This window comes from Taudactylus pleione, unplaced genomic scaffold (assembly GCF_031769625.1).
Source record: "Taudactylus pleione unplaced genomic scaffold, aTauple2 ptg000522l, whole genome shotgun sequence".
Taxonomy (NCBI): domain Eukaryota; kingdom Metazoa; phylum Chordata; class Amphibia; order Anura; family Myobatrachidae; genus Taudactylus; species Taudactylus pleione.
The window spans coordinates 858,097-877,084 of NW_028284924.1; the positions used below are offsets into that span (position 1 = coordinate 858,097).

The 18,988-nt window shown below is 46.1% G+C and overlaps 1 protein-coding gene across 4 annotated transcripts in view; it reads left to right on the forward strand.

Annotated features, from left to right (window-relative positions):
- The window catches only part of LOC148501272 (phosphofurin acidic cluster sorting protein 2-like), a 137,691-nt gene that overhangs the window by 69,903 nt on the left and 48,800 nt on the right, over positions 1-18,988 (forward strand). For all 4 annotated transcript variants that reach the window (XM_088450675.1, XM_088450677.1, XM_088450676.1 and 1 more), the window contains exons 14-17: positions 3,183-3,287; positions 4,222-4,325; positions 14,389-14,543; positions 15,131-15,241. In XM_088450675.1, the coding sequence (XP_088306801.1) occupies positions 3,183-3,287; positions 4,222-4,325; positions 14,389-14,543; positions 15,131-15,241 (475 nt within the window). The remainder of the gene's footprint in view (positions 1-3,182; positions 3,288-4,221; positions 4,326-14,388; positions 14,544-15,130; positions 15,242-18,988) is intronic.

Sequence of the window (18,988 nt, forward strand, 5' to 3'; positions counted from 1 at the left end):
CCGGGATCTTATACCCCAACGTATTGGCTGTGGACCCCATGGACCTCGAAGAAAAAGAGTTAACGAAGGTATGTTATACCATGGCCTTCCTACATGTCGACCTTTAGTGTGTCCACCTTTTGTCCCAGTCGACCTTTTGTCCAAGTCGACCAACTGACTGTCTAACATCTGGGGGTAAATGTACTAAAGTGAGAGTTTTTAGAAGTGAGTTTTAAAAGTGATGTTGCCCATAGCAAACAATTAGATTCTACTTAACATTTAACTAGCACCTTCTAGAAGATAATAGCTAGAATCTGATTGTTTGCTATGGGCAACTTCACTTTTAAAACTCTCTTCTAAAAACTCTCACTTTAGTAAATTTACCCCTTGTGTCTATCTAGACATTGTCAACCTTTTTACTGTCTATCTATAGTCTGGAACCCATCCCTCCAATAATGAAGAGAAAGTATATACTTTCTTATTCTCCTCACACTATATTACCGGGTCTCTTTACCCCATCCCCCAAAGAATCAGGTGATCATTTCTCTTGTGCTCACCCTATTCTTAAACAATATCTGTAATCTTGACCCAACCCCTCTCTCAGATTACTGTCCCATCTTCCATGTCCCATCTCCCATGCCTCTCCAAGCTTCTTGAGTGACAGCAAGGGGTCAATTTAATAGCCTGCCACTTGCATGTATCAGCAAGATCCCAGCAAGTCGACCCGATGTTCCTGGTTTTTGCCTTTTAAATGATTGCCACTTTAATACATTGGCCGGACTCGCTGGAACCTCGCTGATGCCTGCAAGTCGCAGGCTATTACGTTTACGCCTTGCTGTCTCTCCTAACACAGGTCCTTATTCAGAGTCAGTTGCATACAGACTCGCTACTTCTTTGAGTGCTTTTTTGCAACTTATTTAGACACAGTCGCATGCACAAGCCTTATGGTGGGTACACACTACACGATATGCTCCCTGAGCGATATCGTGTAGTGTTGTCCCCGGCAGGCTGTGCTCAGTGTCATTCATGACATTGAGCACAGCCGCTGAACGATATCATTAACGATATTGTTCAGCAACGGGCTCTCTCCCCCATTCCCTGACATGCAGCAACCTGACGAGATCGTCAGGTTGGCCTGCATGTCAGCCCGATGAACGATGATGACGAACGACCCGCGTTATCGTTCAGTCGTCCACTTTATCGCCCAGTGTGTAGGCACCTTTAAGCTGCGGCTTCCTCCCTTTGGCGTACCTGGGTTTGATGCAGCTTCCCCAGCTGAGCATGATGCAGTCTTTATTTGTGTGAAACGAGTGTACTCTGCCAGGTGATGTCAATTTTAAAAGAGCTGCAGCAGTTTTAAGGGTTTTGCATAAATGGGCGTGTGCCGTGTGCAACCAATCGTCATCATTATCAACAGTACACTTACACCAGGGTCACATCTCAGACCCCTCCAGGAGGTTACATTTATGAATTGTCATCTGCCCATTTTAGTCACACTTTGTGACAACACACACACACACACACACACACACACACACACACACACACACACACACACACACACACACACACACACACACACACACACACACACACACACACACACACACACACCATGAATGTTACTGTGCATTGGCTGTGACTTTACACCCACTGATACATAATAATCTGTCCTCTTCTGATCTCTCGCCTGTGTTGCCCGTATGTCTTTATGATCACTTCATCTTGCAAGCCCTGGCATCTCCTGAAATGCAGCCTCTCCACCAGTCAAAACAAGCTCTGTCCATCCTACATTGGTTGCCTGTATTTTACCAAATCCAATGTAAAGTACTTCTACGACCATAGGGCCTGGTTCATTATGGATCGCAACTACGATTGCAATAGCGATTACGCACGCAGTCTCACTGCGATAGTGTGCTAATCCACTGCAATCACTATGCCATCGCAGCACAGCATAAGGACGCCCACTTTACCATACACACATCCGTAATCCTTAGCAAGACTGCGAAACCATCGGTAACATCGAGTACTATTGCAGCCTCACGCACACTTGCACAAGCTCTGACATTACTCAGGAATTGCTAACCTCGTCGCATGCTTTCCGGCCTCAGGCTGCGTAAGCAATCGCAGTGGATAATTTATGCACGCCCATGCAACGGCGGTCATACTCACTGGCACGCCTGCGTTTCGTCGACCACCCCCCATCACCTCCCACAAACTGCACTTCCAGTCAATCGCTCTGCGATGGGTCTGCGTAGTCACAGTCCCGATCGCAGCGGCTGGTTCGCACACTGCGATGCATACAAATGCGCAGAGCGCAACAATCGGCCGATTGCGTGCGTAATCTCAGTTACAATCGGTAATGAATCAGGCCCATAGTAACAGGGAGTGTTGAATATATAGTTGACGTATCGGATTGTCGGGTTCCCTATCTCTGAATCAGGACGGGATGTACTAAGCATCGCATCCGCGACGCGGTACATTCCGCCTCTCTTCGGGTACGGTTGATTACCGCGGTATGTACCTAGAATACTGTAAAGGACAGGTCTCCTGATAAGAACTGTCCTTTGCAATCCCCAACTAGAGGGGCTTCCAGGTTTAACACCCAGAAGTCCCTCTGGCGTCCTTCGGCGCATGCCGGCCGCGGGGGATGATGGGAGGGTTCCGATCGGATCGCTCTCAATGGGAGCCTCCCAGAAAAAAGCCCATAGGCTTCTATTGGGAAGATGGCGTTACCCACCGGGACAAAGCATTCCGGTGCTTTGTACATATGGGGTATGCGGTAAAACCCGAGAAAATTGCATTTTCGGCTGTTTTAAATCATTTCCCCATTTAGTACATCCCGTCCTCAATGAGGATACTGACAAGGGCTGAATGAATAATGTAAATTTTATGAGTGATTAAATATCATCGTAGACTTGTCGATCTAGGAGTGACCCCGATTTTGCCTTAAAAAAGTTGCCGCTTTAAATCTAGTGGCTACATGGTCGATATCTCGCTGCTGCATGCGTCTTGCAGGCTACTAAACATGGGGCCTATTGTTGCTTCATCCTCGTTAATATATTCTGTTCAAACACCGACATCAGCAAAGGTCAAAATAAAGATTTTATCACTTCATGGTATTGCTACAAATGTTTGTGTTGTGTGTGAACGAAGGTCATACAGTATGAAGTTGCTTATGTACAACCTATCTCGCTCCTCAGGTCCCCCGAAAATCCGTATTTGATGAACTAAATGAGATTCTGGGACCAGAGCAGCAACTTCCCGAAAGTGTGATCCTGGTTAACACATCGGACTGGCATGGACAGGTAAGGACTAGCGGAACCGTAAGGGCATGTAGGAAATGATGTAGACCGGTAGGTGATTACGAGCCTATTAAACAACAAATACACAAGCTGCTATCATTGCAGCACTTCTCTAAAAAAAAATGTCCCAAACTCTTATTTATTTTAACAAAGCTGCAAATGTTATTTGTGAGAAAGAAATAAAACATTCCTTCGTTTTCCTCCCAATTCAATGTTCTGACTTTAGCAGTTTGTAAAGTCCTCTGAGCCTCAATAAAAAGAGCCTCCAATTATTATCTCTTACAAATGTTTATCAAACCGTCTCTTCATAGCCAAGCTTGGTGTTGGTACAGTACGTAATTGTACCAGTGTCCGTTTTGGAGGGCAAAGGACAGGACAGGGTAAGGATTCAATGGAGTTTGAGCTCTGGGCGGAGATTTATCAAATATTCTAAAGAGGACAACTAGAGATGTTTCCCATAGCAACCAATCAGATTCAAGCGATTATTTATTCTATAAAATGGTAGCTACAATCTGATTGGTTGCTGTGGATAACAGTTCAGCTTCTTCACTTTAGTAGGTTTGATAAATCTCCCCCACTGGCTCTCCTGGATAATATTTTTAGATAATCTGCCTCTGCCACAAGCTCCACTAGACAGTCGCTAGTCAGTCAGAAATGACTTGTAGGTCTATTTACTTGGATGGAGAAAAAGTCAACGGATATAAATTACCAGCCAACCAGCTCCTAACTGTCATTATTCAAACACAGTCTGTGAATGGCAGTCAGGAGCTGATTGGCTGGTACCTTATCTCCGTTTACTTTATCTCCATCCATGGTAGTAATTAGACCCCTTAGAGAGGTCAGTTGGAGACTTTGAAGATTACAGTATTTAAGATAAAGGGTTCAGGGTTCCTGTATGAAACAATAATGTAATATATACGTCATTATAATTTTACAGTATCTCAGAGAACAGCTATCAGGGAAACTGCCGACCATCGCCACATCTTCCCCAGCCGATGTGCAGGCAGCATTCAGCGGTATCATCACCCGCATACAGAGATAGTGAGTACCGATCATAAATGTATCCAGCTATAGTGTATGTACCAGTCATGCTGTGTGTTCTGTAGTGACTGTATCCAGGTATGGTGTATGTACCGGTCATACTGGGTGTTCTGTAGTGACTGTATCCAGGTATAGTGTATGTACCAGTCATACTGTGAGTTCTGTAGTGTATGTACCGGTCATACTGTGAGTTCTGTAGTGACTATATCCAGCTATAGTATATGTACCAATCATACTGTGTGTTCTGTAGTGACTGTATCCAGGTATAGTGTATGTACCAATCATACTGTGTGTTCTGTAGTGACTGTATCCAGGTATAGTGTATATACCGGTCATACTGTGTGTTCTATAGTGACTGTATCCAGGTATGGTGTATGTACCGGTCATACTGTGTGTTCTGTAGTGACTGTATCCAGGTATAGTGTATGTACCAGTCATACTGTGTGTTCTGTAGTGACTGTATCCAGATATAGTGTATGTACCAGTCATACTGTGTGTTCTGTAGTGACTGTATCCAGATATAGTGTATGTACCGGTCATACTGGGTGTTCTGTAGTGATTGTATCCAGGTAAAGTGTATCATACTGTGTGTTCTGTAGTGACTGTATCCAGATATAGTGTATGTACCCGTCATACTGTGTGTTCTGTTGTGACTGAATCCAGGTAGAGTGTATGTACCGGTCTACTGTGTGCTCTGTAGTGACTGTATCCAGATATAGTGTATGTACCAGTCATACTGTGTGTTCTGTTGTGATTGTATCCAGGTAAAGTGTATCATACTGTGTGTTTTCTACTTCAGGGTCCATAGGGTATCCACAGGATACCTTGGGGTATAGGTGTGACGTCAGTCGCAGGGCACCAAAGAGTTAAGCTTTCAGCCTCCCAGGATGCACTAGGTCCCCCTCCTATACCCCGCCCCCGGGCCAAGGCACCTCAGTTTAGTTTGGTGCCCGGCCGGAGTCGGGTGCACCTGTTGGAGTGGGGGCTAGAAGAGCCCCTGAAGCTTTTTCTTCATGCAGCTGTGGCTGCACATCTGGATGAACAGCATGGACAGTCAGTCCTGACGTCCATGCTGTCTTCCCTACACCCCGCCGGTACCAGAACGCCGGTACTGATCCGGGGATGCTGGTGGGCGTCTGGGGTCACAGCTAGCGGTGACCCCAGATGTTCCGGACCATGGCCGGATTCAAGGGGGACAGAGGTAAGCAGCGGGGTTCCGCGGTGGGTCCCCGCTGATCACATGGTCCTAAGTCCCCAGGCAGGGGGCTCCCTGGGGACTGGCTGCAGCGTGGAGCCAGGCGACCAACCTGCGCTTCCACTACCCCCTGGGACAGCGGACCGCAGCAGAGCGGTAGCGCTGCGGCGTCCCAGGGGTTAAATGCATGCCAGGGGAGCGCGCCTTCCCTGTCTCACAGCCGGCGCCTCCCCCGCTGCACACAGCCCTCTCTGCACTGTGCTGACTGGTCCTGTGTCAGCGCTCCTCCCCCAGGCCAGCTTCTCTCTGCTCCTCGGCGGCCATCTTCTCTGCAACGCATGGTGAACGCTGCTGGAAGTCTGGAAGGAAGCATCGTGGTCTGGGTCCCCCCGCATACCTCTCCTCCGCTGTGGCTCAGGTCTGTGTATGCAGCGCTGTGTCCTACCAGGCCCTGTGTCTGTGTAGTTGAGTGATCAGCGCTGTTAGTGCAGGAATTGTTATTTCTCTGCATTGTATGTGACTGTGCTAGCGCTGCCTGTAACTTTTCTTCTCTAAACTGTCAGCTTTATTACTGTCCCTGTTCTTTCTGCTAAAGCCCTTGCGGTGCGGTGCTGCAGGGTGGTCTCTCGCCTATTTAATACTTAATTGGTGAGAGAGGTCACATACGTGGTGCCATCATGTCTGAAAGTGATTTTCCCCTCCGGCTACAGTGTACCACGTGCAAAGTACCGTTAGCGGAGGGGGAGGGTAGCGCGGAGGGCCTTTGCCGGCAGTGTTTGTCCATGGCGCGGCCTATTACGGTTACAGCACCGGTACAGGAGCCGCCCTGGGCTTGTTTCGCTCAGGCGTTAACAGCTTTAGTGGGCCAGTTAGCTCCGCAGCCCGCGTTTACTCCGATGGGTTTGTCCCAGCAGTCTGTGGTGTCGTCACCCATGCAGGGGTTCCCACGACAATTGGTGGTACCCCACAGTCTCCCTATTTCCCCGCTCCCGGGTTCTCAGGAGCCAGCGTGGGTTAACTCCCTGACGAGTTCTGTACAGCACTTGTCGGATGTGTTGCAAGGGGAGTCTGTGATGCGGCCTCATAAAAGGCCGGTGGCGTCTCTGTCCGCTCCTTATGAGGATGACGAAGGGACGTCTGATGATGGGGAGATTCTGGATCCTTACGATCAGGAACCTTTCCATACTAAGGACGCTGATGCTAAGTCCAAAGTATATATTCCTGGACTTATTCGGGCGGTCCGCACAGCCATGGTGATTGAGGACGAAGTTCCCCCAGCGGCTAAATCTAAGTATGCCTTTTTCAAAGATGTGAAGGGCGATGCCACAGTCTTTCCTCTTTCGGGTCAGTTGGTGGACCATTTAGAGGAGGCGTGGAAACAACCTGGCAAAAGATACCAGCCGCAGAGACGCCTGGCGGTGGCTTATCCGTTCGCGGATAATTATTTTGCTAAGTGTGAATCCCCTCCACAGGTGGATTCTCACGTGACCCGTCTTGTCCGTAGTGCCACATTGCCGATGCCATCCATGTCCTCCCTTAAGGATGCTACGGACCGCAAGGTAGAAATCTGCCTGAAGTCTGCTTATTCCCTTGCAGGGGGGGCAGCACGGCCGGCTATGGCCATTTGCTGGGTTGCCAGAGCGATGGAGCGCTGGGCGGATTCATTAGAGGCTTCTTTTGAATCCGACTGTCCGGCCGAACAGGCGGAGTTGATTGGCAATCTCCGTGATTCGGCCACCTACATCAACGAGGCGGCTCTAGACATTAGTACTCTGGTGTCTAGAATTTCTTCAGCAGCGGTAGCTGCTCGTCGCACCTTGTGGCTGCGATCCTGGAAGGCGGACGCAGATCCAAGAAAGGTCTGGAAGCGTTGCCGTTTACCGGAGAAGTTCTCTTCGGTCCGGATCTGGATAAGATTGTGGCCACGCTGGCGGCAGCCAAATCTGCTTGTCTCCCGTCGGCCGCTGCTCCTTCTGGTTCTGGACCATCGTCCTTTCGGTCATCTAGGGCCCAGGGCAGGCCCAAACCACAGTCGTTTCCTCGACAGGCTGGCCCTAAGAAATCGGTCAAGCCCCGGAAACAGGCATGGAGTACCAGACGTCCGGCCCCCAAGCCAGATGACAAGCCTGCGGCCTGACGGTCCGGGTCTCCCCTTGGGGGATCCCAGGGTGGGAGGCCGCCTGCTGCAGTTCTCCCGGTGTTGGTCGTTCACTACGACAGACACTTGGGTTCTGGAGGTGGTCTCTCACGGGTACGCCCTCTCCTTCCGGCACAGACCCCCGGCTCGATTCTTCACCACGGGTCTACCATCAGACCGGAACAAGGCTACGGAGCTGCGGAAGGTATTGCACACTATGCTCCAGGCTGGAGTTATAGTGCCTGTTCCATTCTCCCAGAGGGGCCAGGGTTTCTATTCAAATCTTTTTTTGGTACAGAAACCCAATGGGTCATATCGTCCGATTCTCAACCTCAAAGCACTCAACAAGTCTTTGTGGGTCCCGAAGTTTCGGATGGAGACCCTACGGTCCATCATTCTGGCGCTGGAACCTGGGGACTACATGGTGTCATTGAACTTACAGGACGCTATGGCGGTCATGGCGGCTTCTCTGCGGCTGCAAGGAGTCCGCATGTTGCCGTACTTGGACGACCTGTTATTGGTGGCAGGATCTCCAGAGCTCCTGTTACACCACTTGGACCTGACCATTGCACTGCTGCAATGGCACGGCTGGCTAATCAACTGGCAGAAGTCCACTCTAATCCCGTCTCGGAGGATTCTGCATCTTGGAGCCTTATTGGACTCGGGACAGCAAAGGATCTTCGTGACGGAGGACAAGATCTCTGCTTTACAGTCAAGGGTGCGCAGTTGTCTGCACAGCCGCCGGGTGTCCTTACACTCGGCGATGAGGTTACTGGGCTCCATGGTGTCGGTGTTCGACATGGTGGAATACGCCCAGTTTCACTCCAGACCTCTGCAGCACCTGATCCTGTCCAAGTGGAACGGGCTGCCTCAGTCTCTGAAGTTCCAGACGATTTTGCTCACCCCGGAGGTTCGCCTGTCCCTTGCGTGGTGGTTAAAGACGACCCACCTCAACAAGGGACGTCCGTTCTGGGTTCCAAATTGGGTCCTGTTGACAACGGACGCCAGTCTTCGGGGCTGGGGAGCAGTTTCGGGTCCACACTTGTTCCAGGGCAGGTGGACACCGACAGAAGCGGAGCTTCCAATAAATATCTTGGAACTCCGTGCGGTCTTCAATGCTCTCCTGCAGGCACAGCGGTTTCTCCAGGGTCACCCGGTGCAGGTCCAGTCGGACAATGCTACCACCGTGGCCTACATAAACAGGCAAGGAGGAACTCGCAGTCGGGCGGCTCTCGTAGAGGTCTCTCGGATCCTGGTTTGGGCGGAGCGCAATCTTCCGGCCATATCAGCGGTCTTCATCCCGGGAGTGCTAAATTGGGAGGCAGACTTTCTAAGTCGCCAGGACGTTCATCCAGGGGAATGGTCCCTGCACCCGGACGTTTTTCAACTACTGGTGGACAGGTGGGGTCTTCCAGAAATCGACCTCATGGCGTCCCGGCACAACAACAAGTTGCCGGTGTACGGGTCTCGCACAAGAGACGAAGGGGCGTCTCTGGTGGATGCTCTGTCCGTCCGGTGGACGTTCAGGTTCGCATACCTGTTCCCTCCGGTCTCCCTTCTTCCACGGGTAATCCGGAAATTCAAACAGGAAGGAGGGACGCTCCTGTTGATAGCTCCCGCGTGGCCCAGACGGCACTGGTTCTCAGACCTTCAGGGTCTGTCCGTGGACAGTCCTCTGCGGTTGCCGCTACGACCGGACCTTCTGTCTCAGGGTCCTTGTCTTCACCCGGACCTGACTCGGCTGTCTTTGGCGGCGTGGCTGTTGAGACGGCCATGCTGAGGTCCTGGGGGTTTTCCAGCTCTGTGGTGCGTACCATGTTACGAGCTCGGAAACCGTCTTCCGCGAGGATATACCATCGCGTGTGGCATATGTTCTTCCAGTGGTGTCGACCGAGAGGTTATGCACCGCGGGAGTTTCGTCTGTCTCGGATTCTCGCCTTCCTGCAAGCGGGACTAGATCATGGGCTTCGCCTTGCTTCTTTGAAGGTACAGGTTTCGGCCCTATCTGTCTGGTTTCACCGTAGGATTGCTACAATCCCGGATGTGCGCACCTTTATGCAAGGTGTTCTCCGTATTCAGCCGCCCTTTGTTCCACCTGTGGCGCCTTGGGATTTGGCTGTGGTCCTGAGGGCTCTCCAAGGACCGCCGTTTGAACCACTGGGCTCAGTGGATATTAAATGGCTAACAGCTAAGACTGTTTTCCTTCTGGCCGTTGCTTCAGCCAGACGTGTTTCTGAGTTAGGGGCTCTTTCTTGTAGACCCCCTTTCTTGGTTTTTCATGGGAACAGGGCAGTGCTCCGCACTCGGCCCAAGTTTCTTCCCAAAGTTGTTTCCCAGTTTCATGTTAACGAGGAAATAGTTGTTCCGGCCTTTAACTCACCGGGTCTTTCCGTGGGTGAGGCCTCTTTGGATGTTGTGCGGGCCTTAAGGACTTATGTTGACCGCACTTCTTTGTTTAGGAAGTCGGACGCTTTGTTGTCCTCTATGGCTTCTGTAAAAAGGGTTGGCCTGCTTCAAAGCAAACTTTGGCAGCCTGGATCCGTATGGCTATTTCTGAAGCTTATCTTCATGAAGGCCTACCGGTCCCTCCTTCTCTGAAGGCTCATTCCACTAGGTCTGTGGGTCCTTCGTGGGCAGCTCGACGTGGTGCCTCGGCAGTTCAGATCTGCAAGGCTGCTACGTGGTCTTCTGTCCATACCTTCGTGAGGTATTACTGGTTTGACACCTTCGCCTCTCAGGATGCTTCCTTCGGGCGGCGGATTCTCCTTTCTGCACAGGAGCGTCCCCACCCTTAAAGGATACTGCTTTGGGACATCCCCAAGGTATCCTGTGGATACCCTATGGACCCTGAAGTAGAAAATATGAGATATGGTAAGAACTTACCCTTGTTATCTCTATTTCTACGAAGTCCATAGGGTTCCACAGGACTCCCGCCCTGTCGCACCTGTGCTGCAGATGGGCTTTGCTCTGGTCACCGGTTTTCCGTCTCCCTCTGGTGAGAATGTGATTCTTGTATGTGTCCAGATCTTTGTTCTCTCTCTTCCTTCTCCTCCTCCGGCCTATGGCTTGGTAACTAACTGAGGTGCCTTGGCCCGGGGGCGGGGTATAGGAGGGGGACCTAGTGCATCCTGGGAGGCTGAAAGCTTAACTCTTTGGTGCCCTGCGACTGACGTCACACCTATACCCCAAGGTATCCTGTGGAACCCTATGGACTTCGTTGAAATAGAGATAACAAGGGTAAGTTCTTACCATATCTCATATTTTATAGTGACTGTATCCAGCTATAGTTTATGTACCGATCATACTGTGTGTTCTTTAGTGACTGTATCCAGGTCATGCTGTGTGTTCTGTAGGGGCAGATACAGGTATAGAGTATCATACTGTGTGTTCTGTAGTGACTGTATCCAGATATAGTGTATGTACCGGCCATACTGGGTGTTCTGTAGTGATTGTATCCAGGTAGAGTGTATGTACCAGTCATACTATGTGTTCTGTAGTGACTTTATCCAGCTATAGTGTATGTACCGGTCTAATGTGTGTTCTGTAGTGACTGTATCCAGGTATAGTGTATGTACCGGTCATACTGGGTGTTCTGTAGTGATTGTATCCAGGTAAAGTGTACCATACTGTGTGTTCTATAGTGACTGTATCCAGCTATAGTGTATGTACCGGTCATACTGGGTGTTCTGTAGTGACTGTATCCAGGTAAAGTGTATCATACTGGGTGTTCTGTAGTAACTGTATCCAGATATAGTGTATGTACCGGTAAAACTGTGAGTTCTGTAGTGACTATATCTAGCTATAGTGTATCTACCAATCATACTGTGAGTTCTGTAGCGACTGTGTCCAGCTATAGTGTATGTCCCAGTTATGCTGTGTGTTACATAGTGACTGTATCCAGAGATGGTGTATGTACCAATCATACTGTGTGTTCTGTAGTGACTGTATCCAGCTATAGTGTATGTACCAATCATACTGTGAGTTCTGTAGTGACTATATCCAGCTATAATATATGTACCAGTCATACTGTGTGTTCTGTAGTGACTGTATTCAGCTATAGTGTATGTACCAATCATACTGTGAGTTCTGTAGTAACTATATCCAGCTATAGTGTATGTATCAATCATACTGTGAGTTCTGTAGTGACTGTATCCAGCTATAGTGTATGTACCAATCATACTGTGAGTTCTGTAGTGACTGTGTCCAGCTATAGTGTATGTCCCGGTTATGCTGTGTGTTACATAGTGACTGTATCTAGAGATGGTGTATGTACCAGTCATACTGTGTGTTCTGTAGTGACTGTATCCAGCTATAGTGTATGTACCAATCATACTGTGAGTTCTGTAGTGACTATATCCAGCTATAGTGTATGTACCAATCATACTGTGAGTTCTGTAGTGACTGTGTCCAGCTATAGTGTATGTACCGGTCATGCTGTGTGTTACATAGTGACTGTATACATATATAGTGTATGTACCAATCATACTGTGAGTTCTGTACTGTGTCCAGCTATAATGTATGTACCAATCATACCGTGAGTTCTGTAGTGACTGTGTCCAGCTATAGTGTATGTACTGGTTATGCTGTGTGTTACATATTGACTGTATCCAGAGATGGTGTATGTACCAGTCATACTGTGTGTTCTGTAGTGACTGTATCCAGCTATAGTGTATGTACCAGTCATACTGTGTGTTCTGTAGTAACTGTATCCAGCTATAGTGTATGTACCAATCATACTGTGAGTTCTGTGGTGACTATATCCAGGTATAGTGTATGTACCAGTCATACTGTGTGTTCTGTAGTGACTGTATCCAGATATAGTGTATGTATCAGTCATACTGTGTGTTCTGTAGTAACTGTATCCAGCTATAGTGTATGTACCAATCATACTGTGAGTTCTGTGGTGACTATATCCAGCTATAGTGTATGTACCCGTCATGCTGTGTGTTACATAGTGACTGTATGCATATATAGTGTATGTACCAATCATACTGTGAGTTCTGTAGTGACTTTTTCCAGCTATAGTGTATGTACTGGATATGCTGTGTGTTACATAGTGACTGTATCCAGAGACGGTGTATGTACCAGTCATACTGTGTGTTCTGTAGTGACTGTATCCAGCTATAGTGTATGTACCGGTCATACTGTGTGTTCTGTAGTGACTGTGTCCAGCTATAGTGTATGTACTGGTTATGCTGTGTGTTACATAGTGACTGTATCCAGAGATGGTGTATGTACCAGTCATACTGTGTGTTCTGTAGTGACTGTATCCAGCTATAGTGTATGTACCAGTCATACTGTGTGTTCTGTAGTAACTGTATCCAGCTATAGTGTATGTACCGGTCATGCTGTGTGTTACATAGTGACTGTATGCATATATAGTGTATGTACCAATCATACTGTAAGTTCTGTACTGACTGTGTACAGCTATAGTGTATGTACCGGTCATGCTGTGTGTTACATAGTGACTGTATACATATATAGTGTATGTACCAATCATACTGTAAGTTCTGTACTGACTGTGTCCAGCTATAGTGTATGTACCGGTCATGCTGTGTGTTACATAGTGACTGTATACATATATAGTGTATGTACCAATCATACTGTAAGTTCTGTACTGACTGTGTCCAGCTATAGTGTATGTACCGGTCATGCTGTGTGTTACATAGTGACTGTATCCAGAGATGGTGTATGTACCAATCATACTGTCTTATGTAGCCATCTATCCTTGATGGTAGATTGGAAATTGCTGGAGCCTTTCACCCTTTTCTGTGACTAACCTAAAAGTTAAGTACACACTGTGCCGACAGGTGGATCCACACGGACAAAGCGGCAGATCAGGTAAGCTATACAGACTTACCGATTGGCCGCTTGATGTGTGTTCCCTGACATCACAACTGGTCGCCCAGTCTCCGGCGGTTCCTGCAGTAAGTGTACTGCCCGTACACACAGCCAGATGAGCTGATAGATCTGCAGATATATTGGCCATCTGCTGTGATTAAGAGCAGATGCAATATGTCTATGAATGACGTCGTTCACAGACATTTCGGGGGTACAAGCACGCCAACACACTCACGATATATCGGCTGTTCGATTGAACGCCTGATATATCACCCAGTGTTTACCCAGCTTAAGTTATATTTTAAATCTTGTTCTAGTTTTTTGTGTCAGTCTTAGTTCCAGTCTTTGGCCTTATGTCTCCTTGTCTTGTGTCAGTCTGTGGCTTCATTTATCCTGAGTAACTGACTTACTTATGATCTTATCCTGACCCATTGTGTACCCTGTTTCTCCTTTGTTCATGTATTGTTGTTACCTTGCCTCATTTCTCTGTGATGCTCATTTCACACTGAACTTCTGAAGTCCCTCATACTAATACAATTCTGGATGCATCTGAGCCCATGAGTGCAATCCTGATGGGAATGGAGGCTGCTATAGCCCCCAGCAACATACTGTGTGCCAGCAATAGTTTGGGTGTCAGGTCGTGCCCCATCCTTGTGTTACTCCTTCTCAGTCTACTCCAATATCCCTTATTGTGTCCGCCCCCAGCCTTACTATTGCCTTAGCCCTGGAAGCTACTATTTGTCTTTGTTATGGACCTGAGTCAAAGTCCTTCTCTGTGTAAACTCCCTGCTGAGTGGTTGCTGAATTATTGCTAAGTGATAGTTGATAGCTGAATTATTGTCGTGTGGTTGCTGAGTGATAGCTGAGAGGTTGCTGTGTTTTCTCCCCAGCTGTAACTGTAACTCGCTGATGCCTCCTCCAGTTAAAGTCCTCATTGCTGGAGACCAGAGTTACTTTAGTGTGATCCTCTGGTTCTTTGTGGAACAGCTGGCTGGGAAAACTCCGGATTGGCTGAACTATCTGCGCTTCCTCATACTTCCACTGGGTGAGTGTATATATCCACACTGTATACGGCTTGTCACCAATTCGGCAGGTGAATGGCTTTGGAGTAAGTGTCTTTATTGTATTTATTTGTGTCCTCTAACTTTGTACTCGCCACATATATCCAGCTTCCAATGTGATAGAGAGTCAGACTTACCATACAGTGGGACCTGTTACCACCAATACCTGTAACTCAGATTTTCTGGATCAGCATACCTTGTCATCAGTTGGGTTACTTTTAATGAACATACAGTAGTCTCGTAGAGGAAATATTCATAGGTGGTCTGATTAAGAGGTGAACGCAGTGCCCATGTTTGCAGGTCGAGAGCAGATTTTTGGACTGTGCATGCTTCCCGATGGATTACCGATGGTGGTCGCAGTGAGGATTTGGACGCATAATGATTGACAGTCTGTGAGCATTTGTGGGAGGTAATGGGGGGATGCTTCAAACGCAGGCACATCCTGTTTCAGAGGCATGCCTCAGCCTGCGATTGTGTCTGTGTAGGCAGTTACAAAGGCTCCGACGGCTCAATTCCGACTAACATTCTGAGCAGCCATGTACTTATTTTATCTTGGTCTTCTTTCATTCAGGTCCTCATCCTGTGGCAAAGTACCTGGCATCGGTAGATAGTAAATACAACTCCTTATTTATGGACGCAGCATGGAGAGACTTGTTCAGCCACGGAGAGCCTCCTAATTCGGGTGTGTTTCCCTATGCTACCTCTATTTACTCAGACTGACCTCTCCTGGTGGAGCAGCACTTAAGCCTGGGGCACAATGCAGCGAGAAGTGTTATATGAAGTAATAGAAGGCGTTATATTCAGGGATATATACATATGTAGTAATAGTTGAAATTAGAAGGGGTTCTATGATGTACTGTAGAATTATAGAAACCGGCTATCTGTAATTATAGAAGTGAAAAGGGGGAATTATGTTAAATAATAGGGGGTGTTACATGAAAGATATGCAGGGGCTATTAGGAGGAATTAAATTAGTTCTAATTATTGGTTATAAGACGTGGTGGGAGGAGTAATAGAAAGTGGTTTATATGGAGTAATTTCAAGAGTTTTAAGAAAGATTTATATGGAGCAATAAGAGGAAGAGATAAGAATATTATAGAGAGGGTTTTATATGGTGTAGTAGAAGTTTTTCAAAGCAGGGGTTATATGTAATAATAGGAGGAGCTATGGCCAGGGATATAGAGTAATAGAATAAATTATAAGGAGTTTTATAATGTAATACGATGCTTTATATGGAGTTATAGGGAGGGGTTATATGTAATAATAGGAGGAGCTATAGCCAGGGATATAGAGTAATAGAATAAATTATAAGGAGTTTTATAATGTAATAGGGTGCTTTATATGGAGTTATAGGGAGGGGTTATATGTAATAATAGAAGGAGCTATAGCCAGGGATATAGAGTAATAGAATAAATTATAAGGAGTTTTATAATGTAATAGGATGCTTTATATGGAGTTATAGGGAGGGGTTATATGTAATAATAGGAGGAGCTATAGCCAGGGATATAGAGTAATAGAATAAATTCTAAGGAGTTTTATAATGTAATAGGATGCTTTATATAGGTTATGGGGAGGGGTTATATGTAGTAATAGGAGGAGCTATAGCCATGGATATAGAGTAATAGAACAAATTATAAGGAGTTTTATAATGTAATAGGATGCTTTATATGGAGTTATAGGGAGGGGTTATATGTAATAATAGGAGGAGCTATAGCCAGGGATATAGAGTAATAGAATAAATTATAAGGAGTTTTATAATGTAATAGGATGCATTATATAGGTTATGGGGAGGGGTTATATGTAATAATAGGAGGAGCTATAGCCAGGGATATAGAGTAACTTAGAATTTATTCTATTACTCTATATCCCTGGCTATAGCTCCTCCTATTATTACATATAACCCCTCCCTATAACTCCATATAAAGCATCCTATTACATTATAAAACTCCTTATAATTTATTCTATTATCTATATCCCTGGCTATAGCTCCTCCTATTATTACATATAACCCCTCCCCATAACCTATATAATGCATCCTATTACATTATAAAACTCCTTATAATTTATTCTATTACTCTATATCCCTGGCTATAGCTCCTCCTATTATTACATATAACCCCTCCCTAATAGAATAAATTCTAAGGAGTTTTATAATGTAATAGGATGCTTTATATAGGTTATGGGGAGGGGTTATATGTAGTAATAGGAGGAGCTATAGCCATGGATATAGAGTAATAGAACAAATTATAAGGAGTTTTATAATGTCATAGGATGCTTTATATGGAGTTATAGGGAGGGGTTATATGTAATAATAGGAGGAGCTATAGCCAGGGATATAGAGTAATAGAACAAATTATAAGGAGTTTTATAATGTAATAGGATGCTTTATATGGAGTTATAGGGAGGGGTTATATGTAATAATAGGAGGAGCTATAGCCAGGGATATAGAGTAATAGAATAAATTCTAAGGAGTTTTATAATGTAATAGGGTGCTTTATATAGGTTATGGGGAGGGGTTATATGTAATAATAGGAGGAGCTATAGCCAGGGATATAGAGTAATAGAATAAATTCTAAGGAGTTTTATAATGTAATAGGATGCTTTATATAGGTTATGGGGAGGGGTTATATGTAGTAATAGGAGGAGCTATAGCCATGGATATAGAGTAATAGAACAAATTATAAGGAGTTTTATAATGTCATAGGATGCTTTATATGGAGTTATAGGGAGGGGTTATATGTAATAATAGGAGGAGCTATAGCCAGGGATATAGAGTAATAGAATAAATTATAAGGAGTTTTATAATGTAATAGGATGCTTTATATAGGTTATGGGGAGGGGTTATATGTAGTAATAGGAGGAGCTATAGCCATGGATATAGAGTAATAGAACAAATTATAAGGAGTTTTATAATGTAATAGGATGCTTTATATAGGTTATGGGGAGGGGTTATATGTAATAATAGGAGGAGCTATAGCCAGGGATATAGAGTAATAGAATAAATTATAAGGAGTTTTATAATGTAATAGGATGCTTTATATAGGTTATGGGGAGGGGTTATATGTAGTAATAGGAGGAGCTATAGCCATGGATATAGAGTAATAGAACAAATTATAAGGAGTTTTATAATGTAATAGGGTGCTTTATATGGAGTTATAGGGAGGGGTTATATGTAATAGTAGGAGGAGCTATTGCCAGGGATATAGAGTAATAGAATAAATTCTAAGGAGTTTTATAATGTAATAGGGTGCTTTATATGGAGTTATAGGGAGGGGTTATATGTAGTAATAGGAGGAGCTATAGCCAGGGATATTGGGCCTCATTCAGAGGCAGTCGGAGGATGCAATCGGTCGCTCAGAAACTGGGCGGCGACTTGCATCCTGACCGCCCCCCTCTGTTGCGGTCGTTAGGCTGTGGGTTAACACCCACAGCTCTAACGACCGCTCAGGTGATGGTCGCGATGGTCAGAGACCATCGCGACCATCGGGGCTTACGACGAGACCCTAGGGTAGGGTCTCCCTTGTCGTAAGCCCCGGAGAGCTTCGGGCTCTGTCTAAGCCGGAAGCTCTTCACTGACATCACTAGTGATGTCAGTGGGGCCTCCCCCAAACGGCTGCCACCCCCCCCGGCCCGACCTTCCAAACGGGGCGAGCTGTCTATCAACATCGACAGCTCGCCCCCTTTGGATCGAGACCCGCTACGACCAGCACTGTCGGTCGTAGCGGGTCTCACGCATGCGCACGACGGCGCCGTCGTGCGCATGCTCTGTGGGGGGCCATCGACCCGGTCCGAGCGCATCGGCGCTAATGACCGGGTCTGAATGACCCCCATAGAGTAATAGAATAAATTATAAGGAGTTTTATAATGTAATAGGATGCTTTATATGGAGTTATAGGGAGGGGTTATATGTAATAGTAAGAGGAGCTATAGCCAGTTATATAGAGTACTAGAAGAAATTATAAGGAGTTTTATAATGTAATAGGATGCTTTATATGGAGTTATAGGGAGGGCTTATATGTAATAGTAGGAGGAGCTATAGCCAGTTATATAGAGTACTAGAAGAAATTCTAAGGAGTTTTATAATGTAATAGGATGCTTTATATGGAGTTATAGGGAGGGGTTATATGTAGTAATAGGAGGAGCTATAGCCAGTTATATAGAGTAATAGAAGAAATTAGAAGGAGTTTTATAATGTAATAAGATGCTTTATATGGAGTTATAGGGAGGGGTTATATGTAGTAATAGGAGGAGCTATAGCCAGTTATATAGAGTACTAGAAGAAATTATAAGGAGTTTTATAATGTAATAGGATGCTTTATATGGAGTTATAGGGAGGGGTTATATGTAGTAATAGGAGGAGCTATAGGCAGTTATATAGAGTACTAGAAGAAATTATAAGGAGTTTTATAATGTAATAGGATGCTTTATA